This window comes from Phalaenopsis equestris, unplaced genomic scaffold, assembly GCF_001263595.1.
Source record: "Phalaenopsis equestris unplaced genomic scaffold, ASM126359v1 Scaffold000840, whole genome shotgun sequence".
Classification (NCBI taxonomy): domain Eukaryota; kingdom Viridiplantae; phylum Streptophyta; class Magnoliopsida; order Asparagales; family Orchidaceae; genus Phalaenopsis; species Phalaenopsis equestris.
The window spans coordinates 758,046-773,290 of record NW_018165280.1 but is presented as its reverse complement, the minus strand read 5'-3'; the positions used below and the strand labels follow the sequence as shown (position 1 = coordinate 773,290).

Genomic DNA, 15,245 nt, shown 5'->3' with positions numbered 1-15,245 from the left:
CCTAAGATGTAATTAACTATAGGGGCTTGCCCTTATAGGAAGCTTTTCCCGAACCCAGCATAATATAAACCTTATTTAATTTCTTATACTAAATAGGGGAATTTGTCGGCCAAAACATTGGTTTCGCAGACTAAACGGATGTCATAACTTTCTTTAGTTTATTTGATCGACCCTCACCCTCAATTCTTGTGTTCATCCTTCGGGATAGATACAAGATTTTAGGTAAAACACTCTTACATCTAAACTATGAAAATTATGGAGTCAGTTTGACTTCATCTTTTTCAAAAATAAAAATTTTTAAAACGTCCTTCCGAAGCGGGCAACGGGATTTCAATTCCGATGACCGACAGCTTCTTACGGGCAAACCCCACACCAAAAATAGTGTCGACAAACCAAAGTTCTCTCCTCCAAGGCTCTAGTTTCACGTGGACTTCACCCTCGCCCTGCACCACTCAAACTACTCTACTGTGATGCGTCGTCAGCTCGCACACTCGAGCATAACTATATCATAAGGGTTCACCAAACGCAATCACGCCTATATCATGAGTGTAGTTACCTTCTCATTAGCGCGACTATTCCCTGAGCAGGAAGTCATAGGTTTGCCCCTACCTGGTGCGACTGTATCGCGAGGGTTCACGTCACAATCCCCTGGATGTCATTCCAATTAGCTCTAATTGCAACTGAAATGTTGCAATCCCCTCATTGCCATCCCAATTACCTCTCGTCACAGCTGCATCGCGAGGACAAAACTGAAGGAAGAGAAAAAGAGGAGTTTCGGGTATCTGCGAGTCGGTCTCGACGATCGAGCAACACCAACGACGGTTGCCTAGGGCTAGGGCTCTAATAACCTAAAGAAAGAATTGTTCAAAACCTTCTTTGTACATTTAAAACATGGGCTTGAATAGGTTATTATAATATTTTACAAATAAGCCCCTAAACTTCTACAATTTTCCCTTTTTATCGATAGGACCCTAAAAAGGTCCAATTGTGAACAAGTTGAAAATAATTAATAGACCTTCGGAGATTACATATTCTTTCAGGATGTAACTACGTCATCTTAAAATATAAGCAGTAATTTATTGCGGTTAGATACCAAGCTAAGATTGAATACAGAGCAATGGCCCACTCTGCATGTGAAATGATGAGGATAAAAGCTCTTTTTAAGAGAGTTTAGTTTCCATTTATATAGCCTATAGTCCTATATTATGACAATCTATCATCATCTATATTGCTAGCAAACCTTCATTCCATAAAAAAATCAAACAAACATTCTTTTGTCATTTCGTTGTGATGTTATATTTTCTAAGCTTATAGCTCTTCATTGCTTCAGTTTAAGATAAAAAGTTGATATCGTTACAGAAGCTCTGGATCCTTCAACCTTCTTTTGATTGTAACAAGTAGCAAATAATTGACATATATGCACCACCTTGAAAGAGAGTATTAGCATGGAATATTAAACTAGTAAAGCTATATATAGTTGGGGAGTGGTGTATGATATTTGGATGTATCCTACAATATTATGCTCATTCTCTTACTCATAACATAAGGAATCTTTAATAATATGACACCAGAATAATCTCCTCATCTTAACAAGCACAAAGCCATGGACCGAAAACTTTTGGTTCCACATTAAAGTTTTGGATCAAGTTTGAGGTTACCACCATAACTCATGTTGGAACTGCCTTGCAACAGTATGATAGCAATCCTATAATTATTTCACGAATAAAATTAAAATTTTCATGTGATTGTTGAGTGATAAATCTAGCTCTGTAATAAAGGGCGGTTACAAACTATCTCAAACTTCATACGGACAATCACCTCAATTTGTTCTAATGGAACTAGCCATCTCCATAAGGTGCATAAGGGTTCCATAAAGGAGCCACATTTCTCCATGCGTTATTAAATAGAGTTGGATGAGGAAAGTAAGTGCAACTGCTCCAAAAACAAAGCATAACAATGAAATGAAAAATATGGCATGTTACTAAGTAAGGGTAGAATATGGACCCAATCCATGCAAGCAGATTTTATTTACAATTCTTCGCCATAAACATAATTAATGCCAAATTGGAAATGAATTATAGTTCACAGAATTCTAATTATAGTTCACAGAATTCTATTGGAACAATTTCAACAGTGTAGGCCCTTCTTCATTAAGAATAACCCCCACCTAACCGGCATTCTCTATTCTTATGCACCAAAAAAAAAAAAAAAAAAAAACACGAACTCGGTTCATATCGTATAAAAATTTTCTCTAAAAATTTTTTCAGCACTGCCATTTTGCCTAAATTCAAAAAAATATACATATATATAAAATATTATTCCACTTTTACAGTTATCCTGCGCTCAACGCCCTCTTGGTTCTTACAAAAAATCCATCATGACCAGAAAAGATCAATAACTTGCAAACTATGATTCGTATCACCGCTAAAACTGATAATTGCAGCTTTTATTTTAAATTTATGAACTTTAAAAATGATCATTGCTGCACAAGATTATCTCCTTAAAGCAAATTAAGCTCGAATTTCTCATAAAAATTATATTGATAATCATATTAAATTCTATTTGAAGGAATTTACACCTGTTCAACTTTAAAATAAAAAATTGAATAAATTGTACATGGAAATACCTTTTTTAACCTTGAACCGTTAATGACTTTGATATTCTGAATGACAACTACATGTTTTTCAGCCAAAGCATCCACAAGATCTTGCAGAATAGGCTGTAGTAGCTGTGCAAACTGTGCCTGACCCAGCTGCTCCTCCCCTTCAGCTCCATGCCTTTTCAAAATATTGCTCAGAATATCACCAGAGGCTGCATATTTCATGTAATATTACGTAACTTCAGTTAAAGGCTACCTATCCGCAGGTCATTTTAAACAATGGAAGCGTAATTAAGAAAGTAAACGAAAATATAAAGCAAATCATAAAAAAGAAGGATCATGTATACAATGTGTTCAGAATTTTAGGGCAAAGAAAAGTAAGAATCGACACAAATCCAGAAAGAAACACGGAGATTTAACGAGGTTTGGTAAAGATGCCTACATCTTCGGGAGCAGAACGGCGGTTTTTCCTTCAATTCAGAAAAAGAGTACAAGTTCCTTAGGGTTACAAACAGGATGCCGCTCCACTCTGCTGGCTCGCTCCGTTCCGCTCCAGCATTTGTCTCTTATCCAGAGGACTCGCTATACATTCAGGTTTTGGTCAAGAATAACATTCTGTAGGAGAGATGGCCGAGTGGTTCAAGTTGTAGCATTGGAACTGCTATGTAGACTTTTGTTTACTGAGGGTTTGAATCCCTCTCTTTCCGTTTCTTTTCATAGAAACAGGTTCACAAATACCATCAATATCGACTGGAGGGGCAGCAATTAAGGCAATGATAAATACAGAAGTTGTCGTCAATAAAGTAGGGATCATCAAAACACCAAATCATCCGATGTCAAGACGGTTTTCATCACTGGTAATCCAGTTGTAGAAGCGACCCCATAGGCTTGTACTTTCGCGTCTCTCTCAAATTGCAGTCATGGTAAGATCTTGATTTCTTCCATTTTCAAGGACTCCCAAGCACACGTATTAACTATAACTAGAGATGAGAAAGATATACCTAACACAATGAAAGCACTAACAACTGATATCCATTCATTGTTTCAAAAATCTGTTCCAAACTAATATATAAACCTAGCGCAGCCTACTTGTAAGCTTAATAAGAGCCAAAGAAAAAACTAACCTTGAGAAAAATGGAATTGTATATAATAACCTATTTGTTACATTTAGGAGAAATATGCCAGTGAAAAAGCATGATAATCAATTCGACCAGCTAGGAAAAAGCAATGAAGAGGGATATGCAATTATGAACGCTTGGGTATATCCTTACAGATCCTTCTATTATATCGATACCTACACGTGGTAGAAGCAATAGTTTTTAAGAATCTTTACCAGCAAATTCTACTCAAATTATTCTTGTCAGCTCCAATGCCTTTTTTATACGCTTCCACATCTATTATGTCTACTCATTTTATTGATACAACTTCTACTCTCTTTCTACAGAGCTCAAATGCTTTATTATATTTTGTGAAACCAATTCTCAATGCTTCTCCTGCATGTAATAAATTTAAAAAAACAAAACAGATTTTTGGCTGAACTGGATGGATCAACTCAGGCCGACCAAATAGGCAAGATCTCCATCGTGACAAACCTGATGCTTCCTTTCCGAACGAGGAATGATTAAGATGGTTCTTCAATGTTTTGCTAGGAGATGACTATATGTGGGAGTTCAAAATGTCTGACAAAACTAAATCCTTCACTATTCACTTTTCATATAAAGTCTCGATGCTACTATCGTGCCTCCCGATTATTACAAGTGAGGATGTGCCACCACAATCATACGTGTTGATGAGAGGTATTGCCCTGCGTACCCCTAGCTCCTTGCCCAGGAGGTTTGTTTTATCATTTGGGCTACTATGCTGCGCTGGGAATGTAGCTAGACTATTATGTTAAGACATCACTACTAAGTTAGGACTACTATCGTTGCTCTCTCAACATGGTACCCTAAATGAAAATATGACACTAAATAGGACGCAATGGAGAAAAAGGATTCATGTAGCCGACCCCACGTAGTGGGATTAAGGCTATGTTGTTCATGTTGTTGTTGTTGTAATAGATTATTTTGGGGGAAAATTAAGAAACAGCTAATTGTTAGAAGTTTTTTTTTATTTATTTTGTGTCTTTTATGATATTTCCTTTTATATGTATTTTCTAATTTATGCATTTTCTTTTTATCTTTCAGGAGTTATTAGGAAAGATTTGGGTATTATAACTTTTATTTTTTATACTCCATGTATAATGTATTTATACATCTTTTACTGCTCAATAATATTATTCTGCTCTTTTATCTTATTCTACATGGTATCAGAGCATGGATCTCACCCCAGCTACCTTTAGGACATCACCCTAGCAGCCCATCCCTTCTTCCTGTAGGTCCTCCCTGCCTTCCGTTTCAACCGCAGGCCCTTCCTTGTCCAAACCGCCAACCCCTCCTTGCAAGCTCTCCCACCGACATCCCCTGCAGGCTCTCCAGTCAACCTGCCCTGCAGGCCCTCCCGTCAACTTCACCTGCTGAGCCTACCTACCAGCAGGTTGTTTCTAACTACCTACAGGACCTTTTGTCTATGATTTTCCCATATCTAGGCAACCCAACATCACCCTTGGCTCGGTCATAATCATGGCAGACTCCTCAACCAGTGAGTCTCCTCTCAGTGGTGTACTTGAGTCCACCAGAAGATCGGCACCAATCTCAATCCCTCCATAGACCGAAGGCTCGAAAAATCACATGAACTTCTTGATCACCACCCATAAACTTCACAACTCTAATTTTCTCCAATAGTCCCGAGTTATGTCATTGTTCATCAAAGGAAGCGAAAAATTCAACTATCTCACGAGAATGTTTCGTGAAACTCTGAAAATTGATCTGGCGTATGGAAAGTAGGAAGTGGAGAATTTCATGATCATGTCTAAGTTGATCAATTCCATGGAGACTACAATTGGTCGCTTGTATCTATATCTTCCGTATGCAAGTGTGCTATGGACAACAGTTCAAAATACGTACTCAGACGTTGAAAACCCAGACCAACTTTATGGGTTTCCCAGAAGATTCGCGAGGCAAAACAGGGATTAAGGACCGTGACCCAGTACTAGAATGACTTAGTGGCCTTATGAATGGAATGCAATATCTACTATGACTACACATGAGACTCTCCGACAAATTTTTCTCTCTTCTAGAAAATTGTGGAAAGGGACCGTGTGTTCCAATTCCTGATGGGTCTAAATGAGGATCTCGACGAAGCCAGGGGTCGTGTTGCATTCACCGAGGTACGCCACGAAGAAAGCCAGAGACTTATCATGCTCGACACCTCCACTCCTTCAGCGAACCGTCTGTCTTGATCTCTAATAGTGATCAACCCTTTCGACCTCATCACGGGCCAATCACACTGCTTGTGATTACTGTCACAAACTCAATTATACCCATAACAATTGTTGGAAGCTCCACGGAAAGCTGGCGAATAAAACTTTAACCAAATCCTCCGCTGCTAAAGGTCTTGCTACGATCTCAAAAGCTACAACAGTACATCTGACTCCCACTCAGAACATACTAGAATCACCAGACTCCATTAAGAGTCAAATAGAGCACTCGATCAAACTACTTGGATCTAGCCAGTTCCCTTCCACCCATTGAACTCCCATGTTCGTCAATGTAACATTCAATGGCACTCACTATTTTTGTTTATTCTAGTTCGTGAATCATCGATCCAGGTGTCAGTGTTGACGTTAAAAAAAACTATTAAAATTTTAAAATGGTGTTAATTAATATTTGATTCCATTTAATGAATATTGAATTAAATTTTGAAAACCTCCATTCAAGGGGGAGTGAATTTTTCTGGACAATTATTTTTAAAACAGGGAATGCTTATTTAAGACTAACTTTTCCTACAGATATATTGAAGGCTCGTCACATCTTTTGAGATTGTGATTTAAATAACCTTTTTTCTCCCCAGCCGCAGACGCTGACCAACGGATCTTATAGACATCTGGGTAGGTAGGCACCTCGATGCAACCCTTTTAAGTGGGGATGACGTCGGGAGGCTGCTAAAATTTATAGTGATTTTGAAATTGCAGATGTTCTTAAAAAAATTGAATTATTTGAACTATTTTGCACAAATGTATATCCCATTGTGTTGTTAAAGTCCATTGTGTTGCTGATGTTTTTAGTCATGTTTTCCTAATCTATTTATTGATATGTTGTTGAAGTTTTTATTGATGCCTTCTGTAAAACCATAGTGATGGTCGTTTTTTTTATGAGACGTAAAGATATGAATGTTATGCAAGAAATATGAATATTTGTATGTTCGATAGATACATACATTGAAAATACATACGATATCTACATAATATATAATGAGGGGTATTACAGATATTAATTAGTCCACATGAAGCACTTGCAAAATTGCATTTTTAAAACAGATCAACTGCTTTTGAACACCAGCTTTTAAACAGCAGTTTTTGAATTATAATATAAATAAAGAAAAATATAGATTGTGGGTTAAAAGTCTCAAATTCGATTATAATTGAATGTGATCAAATAAAAGTCCTAATGTAAATGAATGTTTATGCGATCTAATTATGGGAGGGCTAAACTTAAATTAAATATCAAATTCTACAATAAATCGGTACTGACTTAAATGTCGTTTTTTTAAAAATACTCAACAAGGATTTCATGTCTCCTCGCTACCGAATTCACAATACATGTGCTAGCGAACAAAAGTCAGTAAAGTACTTGGAATAAAAGCTTGTATGCAAACTAATTGATTTAATTCATACAAATTTCCATAAAACACCAAACATTTCAACTAAAAAAATTCATATACATAAATTAAATGCACACATGTACTCCAACATATGTATTGAATGCTCAAGAACAAGGCTCGAGAATGTTGCGTGAGCTAATCGGGTGGCCTTATATATAAGATAGAGTCGTCCCACTTAACTAATATAATCCTCCTCCCAGTAAGAATTGGAGTTGACGAGTCTAGTAAATCCTAATAAATGTCCAAATTATAAAATAAGAATTTACAAATCCAAATTATTTGATCTGATCCTCCTCTTTGTAAGGAAAAGTATCGATTGAACTCATACTCTAAAAGTTTAAACAAACAAAACTAAATGCCCCTTTCAAATATAAATGTTTTAAATGGACAATTCCAAGATAATGACCATGTTGATTAAAAATTTCAACCGGAGAGGTCGTAATTTATGGAACCCACAGATTTCTGAAGACTCAACCAGAGAAGGTTCCTCTTTCCATCTTTCGCTAGTCAATATATTTATTCACTAGAATAGCAATTTTTTTAAAAAAGAAGATAAATGATAAGTTAATTTGCTTTCTTTTATTGTAATTACTCAAAGATTGATTAAACTCTATTTGGTGAGCATTGAGGCGTGACTCTTAGATTTTAGTGTGAGTGTCCCAATAAAATAATAAATTTTGTTGGGTGAACATTAAGGCATGACCCTTGTGTCTGCTGCCAAAAAGGCCCCAACAAAAAGTTAAAATGTCTGGTGAGCATCAGAACATGATCTATGATTCTCAATTTGGGAATCTGACTTCAAAAGGTCCCAACAAAAAGACAAATATTGAGTTGTTGAGCATCGAGGCATAAGATTAGATTTTAATCAAAAAATTTGTCATCAAAAGGTCCGAATATAAAGTAAAATTTGTATGGTGAGCATCGGGGTATACCCATGGACTCAATCCGGAAATCTACCACCGAAAGGTCCCAACATAAAGGTTATCTATGTTTTGAAGCATCATGGTATGACCCGTGGACTCAAACCAGGAATCTTCCACCAAAAGCTCCCGACAAAAAGATAATCTCTATCTGGAGAGCATCGGGATATGACAGTGGGCGCCTAGGCACCGTGAACTTGGGCGCTTAGGCTCCATAATAACAGTTCAAAACCGAGATTTTGGTGTTTAGGCGCCAGCTCCTGAGCGCCTAGGCGCCCAAAACAAAAACAACCAGTTGCAGCAGTTTGGACTTCGAGATCATGGGGAGATCATGCAAATCATGGGAAGAAAAAGATAAAACGAAAGAGATGGCGTGGGGAGGAGCCTCTGCTTCGCTTCAGTTTTAATTTTTCATCTCCTAGGACAGTAAAGAAAATTCTGGAGGATCATCAACAAAAGATGAAAAGAGGTGTGAGAGACTTGGAGAGACTAAGTGCTTGTATTTCCATCTGTTCTTAATTGTGAAGAAGAAAAAGATAAGTTTTTTTCTATAGATTATTGTAATCTATTATTTGCAATATTTTTGTACTTTGAATTCTCTTTTAACCAAATGAAGGTGTTGGTGTGTGCAAGCATGAGCAGTGCGTAATCTTCCTTTTTCTCCCTTGGGATGGGAAAGTAAGATCAATTGGTGTAAACATGTTGCTTGAACAAAATCATTTTATGGTGATCATTAATTTTCTGAACTTAATTTACACTTCATTTTGGTCATTTGATTTGTTAAAAATTGTTGTGAATTATGAGTCTTAGAAGAGACAATAACGAAAGCAGCTACGTTAATTGCATTAGCAAATAGGAATAGGAATATATCTTCTAAGCTGATGCAAATATTTGAGGAGAATGTTGTGATTGGTTTAGTAATAGGATTTATGGAAATAAAACTATTATCTAGCCAAACTTCTTTATACTACCGGAAGGGGTAAATAAGAGTATTGCTCCTGTTTGTCACCATGATTTTCTTCTAAATATTTTTGCAGTCAAAAGTCTTAATTGAACCATTTCAAGGAAGAACTTTTAAGTACTTGAACCCTTCAACTTCTCGGTTGTAAATTTAGGATTGTTTTAATAGGACTTACATCAAACTAACATTTTAGGCCAGGACTAACGACTGCAGGCTACAACTTTTCCTGTTAGAATTCATTTAATTCCCTGTGGGTTTGACAACCCAGACTCAAATACTGATAATAATGATACGTCATGTATACTTGTGCGAGCCGTCAGTACTTTACAGCACTTGGTGCGTTTCAGGATACCTCGAACCCCATATTAAAAAGTCCTCGCAAAATGAGGGTGAAATCTCTGGGTAGAGTCTTATCTACAATTAAATCTGACTTACAAAAATTCAACCCTCCAAAGCTCTCTCAACTATACACAAAATAAAAAATATGCAGAGTTCATGGAGAGTGGTCATAATTTTCAGAGCCCACAGCTATGAACTATGTGAATGGATGTTCTCAAGCCTTCTCGACATATTCTACATGCTCTGGGAGAGATACCATTAAAATTGCTGACAACTCTTGTAGTTCCATTGCGGGTAAAGGGTAAGGGTCTATTGTTCTAACAACATACCTGACTCTAAAATCTGTGTTACGTGTACTTTTGTTAAAGTGCAACCTCTTGTTAGTTAATAAGTTGACATATGACCTTGATCGTGTTGTTCATTTTTCTCTTGATGTTATGTCTTTCAAAATCGTCGTATGAGGAGAATAATTGAAACTGCTAAGTGGGTAGCTGGGTTCTACTTTTTTTAAGGGAAAAACAGAGTTGATGAAGTCCTCCATCCAGTAGTTTTAGTCTTTCTCAATTCACTGAATATTCTATTATGCTTTTACACCATCATTGGATCATCCCAATTTTCAATATTTAAAACATTTATATCATTTGATGATTACTAATAAAAATTTATTTAGTTTCACATAAGAGATTTGTCAGTTAGCTAAACAGCATCGCACCATATCCACCACATTCTTGCAGTCCTTCTGTTCCTTTTTAACTAATTCGTAGTGATTTGTAGGGACCCTCGTGAAAGCCTAGTTACACCAATAAAAAATGGTTTCTAACCTTGATTGATGATCACACTCGAATGATGTGTGTTTATATCTTAAAAGATAAATCTGAATCTATTGTCGCCTTCAAAAATTTTCATTCCTTCAATTTGACCCAATTCAAAACGTAAATTCAAATCCATCAGACTGACAATGATCGTGATTTTTTATAACTCTATATTAGGGGAATTTTTTATAAGTTAGAGAATCCTCCATCACAGCTCATGTACAAATACTCAAAAAAATGGGGCAGCCAAACGAAAAAAATGGACACCTCAAAATTTTCCTTTTTATTATGTTCCAATCAAATGCCCCAAAATGATTTCGAAATGATCTCATATTTATCATCAAATATTTCATCCTTAGAGTCCCCATGAAAATTCACAAATTTGAGACCTTGTTAGCAGTCTTGAGGTCGTGTTTTCCCATTAATCGGTTCTTCTCTACTTTATACCCCAAAATATTTGGGCGCACAACTTTTGTTCGGAACACTACCCCAACTCATAGTAAACTTGATCCCCGTTCAATCAACTGTATCTTCATAGGATATTCTGTCAATCAAAAAGAGTTATTGATGTCTCGATCCTATCACAGATAAACTTTAAATGAGTATTGATGTCTCTTTCTTTGAAAGTGTTCTCTAATTCCCTAAGACTGTCTCAAGTGAGGGAAAGCTAGATTTATTCGACCCAATAAATTGTGGTTTCTTACCTTTATTGATGATCACACTTAAATGGTATGGATTTATATCATAAAAGATAAATCTGAAACTATTGTCACCTTTAAAAATTTTCATTCCTTCATTCCTTCAATTTGACCTAATTCAAAACATAAATTTAAATTCATCAGACTCACAATGACTGTGATTTTCTTAACACTATATTAGAGGATTTTTTTGGTAAGGGCATCCTCCATCACAGCTCATGTACGAATACTCAACAAAATGGGGTAGCTGAGTGAAAAGACGGACACCTTCTTGACGTTTCCCCTTTTATTATGTTTCAATCGAATATCTTGAAACGATTTTGGAATAAAATCGTACTTACCATCACATATCTCATCAATAGAGTCCCCATGAAAATTCACAAATTTGGGACTCCGTTAGCAGTCTTGAGGTCAAGTTTTCCTACCAATCAGTTCTTCTCCACTTTATACCCCAAAATATTTGGGTGCCCGGCTTTTGTTCGGAACTCTACCCCCAACTCATAATAAACTTGATCCCCATTCAATCAAGCGTGTCTTCCTAGGATATTTTGTCACTTAAAAAGAGCTGTTGATGACTCAATCCTATCATAAATAAACTTTATATGAGTGTCGATGTTTTCTTCTTTAAAAGTGTTCCCTACTTTCCCGATACTGCCTCGAGTGAGGGGGAGCTAGATTTTTTGGACAATACCCCTTTTCCCAACTCTGTTAGATATGCCACCTACTCCTCCAACCACTGCTCCCGAGGAACCATCTGTCCCACTGGATTCGGCCTTTACCAGACCAATATCTCCACCACCCACTTTTTGTGTCTATACTCGGCGCACCAAACCCTCGGTTGAGACCCGTCCCAATACCCCTGCTCTTGAGCCCACTGCCCCTTTGCAGAACTTTTAATCCGCCCCGGCCGACATCCCTAGCACTACACTTGAGGAGATTACTCTTGTTTTGAATAAGGAGGCGACTTCTACCATTGAGGCACACAATTAAGTTTGCTCTCTTTTTTAATGGCAAAATATATCTCATTCCATAGCTTGTCGCCGATATACAAAAATTTGTCACTTTCTTGATAAATCATCGTCTTCCATCCACTATTAAGGAAGCATTGGCGAACCCTTCCTGGAAGGCTGCAGTAATGGATGAGATGAATGCTCTTCGACAAAATCATACATGGGATGTTGTTCATCTTCCTTGAAGAAGGAAAGAAATTGATTGTCGGTAGATCTTCAACCCCAAATTTAACTCTGATGGAACCTTTGAACGCAACAAAGCACGACTGGTCGTCAAATGCTACTCATAAACCTATAAGGTTGACTATGAGGATATGTTTGCTCTAGTTGATAAACTGAACATTATTTGGGTCATGTTATCCCTTGCAGTGAATTTAGATTGACCTTTACTCCAACTGGATGTCAAGAATGTCTTCATCAACGACGATCTCACAGAGGAGGTGTACATATCTCTACCGCCAAGCTTTGACTCAACTTCTTCCGGAGGACAAGTGTGTCGACTGTGGAAGTACCTCTACGGACTGAAGAAATCCACTCAGACCTAGTTCAGCAAGTTCATGCTGGTGGTATTGGGTCATAGGTTCTCTCAGGCCTAATCAGATCATACTTTCTTCTTTTGGCATTCCTCCAATGGCCAAATAGCCATACTTATCATCTATGTCGATGATATTGTGCTCACAGGTAATGATCTATCAACCTCGAAATCTCTTAGAGGCATCATCGTTGCATCCTTTGAAATGGACTTGAGGTCTCCTTGATACTTCATAGGTATGGAAGTTGTCCGATCCTCTCAGGGCATTTGCCTTTCCCAGGGCAAATATGTGATGAACCTATTAACAGAGACCAACCTTCTACTTTGCAAACAGTAGTTGTTCTAATAGACCCCAATGAGAAATTAACTAATGTTTCAAATGTTGTTCCTAAGAACAAGACAAACTACAAGCGCTTTGTGGGGAAACTCATTTATCTCGCCTATACACGTCCTAATAATTGTCACGCAGTAGGTTTTGTAAGTTAATTCTTGCATGACCTCTAAGAGCACCATCTCACAGCTGTCCATTAGATCCTTAAAAAACACACCGAGCTTAGGTTTGTTATTCTCGCACCAAACCTCTCGTTATACTGTAGTTTATACTAACATTGATTGGGTCGAGTCTGTCCACAATCGACGATCTACCTCGAGGTATTGCTCATTCGTGTGTAGAAACCTTGACACTCGGAAAAGCAAAAAAATTGTCGGTGGTTGCCCGAAATAGTGTAGAAGCGGAGTTTCATTTCATTTCCTTGTGAATTTGTGAAAGACTCTGGTTACGCATCATGCTCCTCGAATTACGTATGTCGTTCTTTGCTCCTCTGCAATTATTATGTGATAATAAAGCCGTAATTAGCATTGCTCATAATTTGTTACAGCATGATCGCACCAAACATGTAGAGATTGACCGTCATTTCATAAAGGAGAAGCTCGATTCAGAGGAGATTTGTCTTTCATTTGTGATATCCACTGGTCAACTCCAAATATTCTCATAAAGAGCCTTCCCCAGTCATTATTCGACAACTTCAAATCCAATTTGAAAATGATTGACATCTATGCTTCAACTTGAGGGAGTGTATTAAAAGTTATTTTATTAGAAGTAAGTTCTATTTATTTTGTTGTCTATCTGTTATTTCATTTTTATATATATTTCCTAATTTATGTTTTTTCTTTTTATCTTTTAGGTGTTATTAGGAAAGATTTTGATATTATAAATTTCCTTTTATATCTCTTGTTTCATGTATTTGTAAACCCTTTGCCGCTCAATAATATTATTTTGCCTTATTCTCTAATTCTACACTAATATATAAAAAAATGCATACTTAATGCAAGAAGTTATTGCTAACCCAGATTCTAGAAACGGGTTGATCTATACAGCCTTATTCCTGCATTACAGAAAGAATGCGTGCATGATTTATACAGAATTAAGCATCCATCACATAAAGGAAACAGCCCCTCTATTAAGCCCAAACTTTAGAAATATAAAAAATAAAGGTTGTTGCATTAATTGTTGTGTTAACCCCTAACATTAGTTTAATGATATAATTTCCTTTAAATTAAATTACTCGATGAAGGATTATCCCTCATATAATTTGACTTAAATTAACAACAATTAAAATCAAAGAATCCCGAGTAAAACAATTTTGAGAATCTGAGAAAATAAATGAAATGACTCATGTTATTTCAAACAGTGTAAAATCTTTTTAAAATTATATATGGAAACGCTGCAAAATATATATAATTATTTATGAAAGACAAATAAATTAAAGAATAAACTATACAACAACAACAACAACAACAACAACAAAGCCTTAATCCCACTACGTGGGGTCGACTACATGAATCCTTTTTCTCCACTGCATCCTAATTAGTATCATATTTTCATTAGTAAATTAAGATCATTTTTAATACAATAAGCCCAAGTCTTCCTAAGTCTACCTCTGCCTTTCTTAACACAAGTCGAATCTAAAACATCTACTCCCCTAATCGGATCATCAGATGGTCGACGTTTAATGTGACCAAACCATCTAAGACGACTTTCTCTAATTTTGTCCGTCGTAGGAGCTACACCAACCCTATCACGAATATATTCATTTCGCATTTTGTCTCTAAGTGTAAAGCCACTCATCCACTTAATCATTCTCATCTCAACAACACTTAACTTATTATTATGCTTCTCTTTTAAAGGCCAACATTCAACGCACGCCATAGAGCAACATTCAGCGCCATAGAGCATTGCAGGTCTCACCACCATCTTATAAAATTTTCCTTTCAGTCTTAGCTATCCTTTTCTATCACACAAAAGGCCCGAAGCATTCCTCCACTTCAACCAACCAGCTGAAATTCTACTATTAACATCCCCATCTATATCATTAGCTCTTTGAACAACGAACCCAAGATATCTAAATCGTTCACACTTTTTAATAATTTGATCACCCAAAGTCACACTTCTGTCACTAGAGCTATTACTACTAAAATTACATTCCATGTATTCAGTTTTAGATCTACTTAAACGAAGGCCTTTAGACTCCAATGCAGACCTCCATAATTCAAGTTTTTCCTGGGCTTTTTCTCTCATTTATCCACGAGAAGAATATCATCAGCAAAAAACATACA

At 36.7% G+C, this 15,245-nt stretch overlaps 1 protein-coding gene across 2 annotated transcripts in view; it reads right to left on the bottom strand.

Annotated features, from left to right (window-relative positions):
• Positions 1 to 15,245, bottom strand: part of LOC110031764 — a 52,888-nt gene that overhangs the window by 19,519 nt on the left and 18,124 nt on the right. For both annotated transcript variants that reach the window (XM_020735148.1, XM_020735147.1), the window contains exon 3: positions 2,627 to 2,811. In XM_020735148.1, coding sequence (XP_020590807.1) covers positions 2,627 to 2,811 — 185 coding nt within the window. The remainder of the gene's footprint in view (positions 1 to 2,626; positions 2,812 to 15,245) is intronic.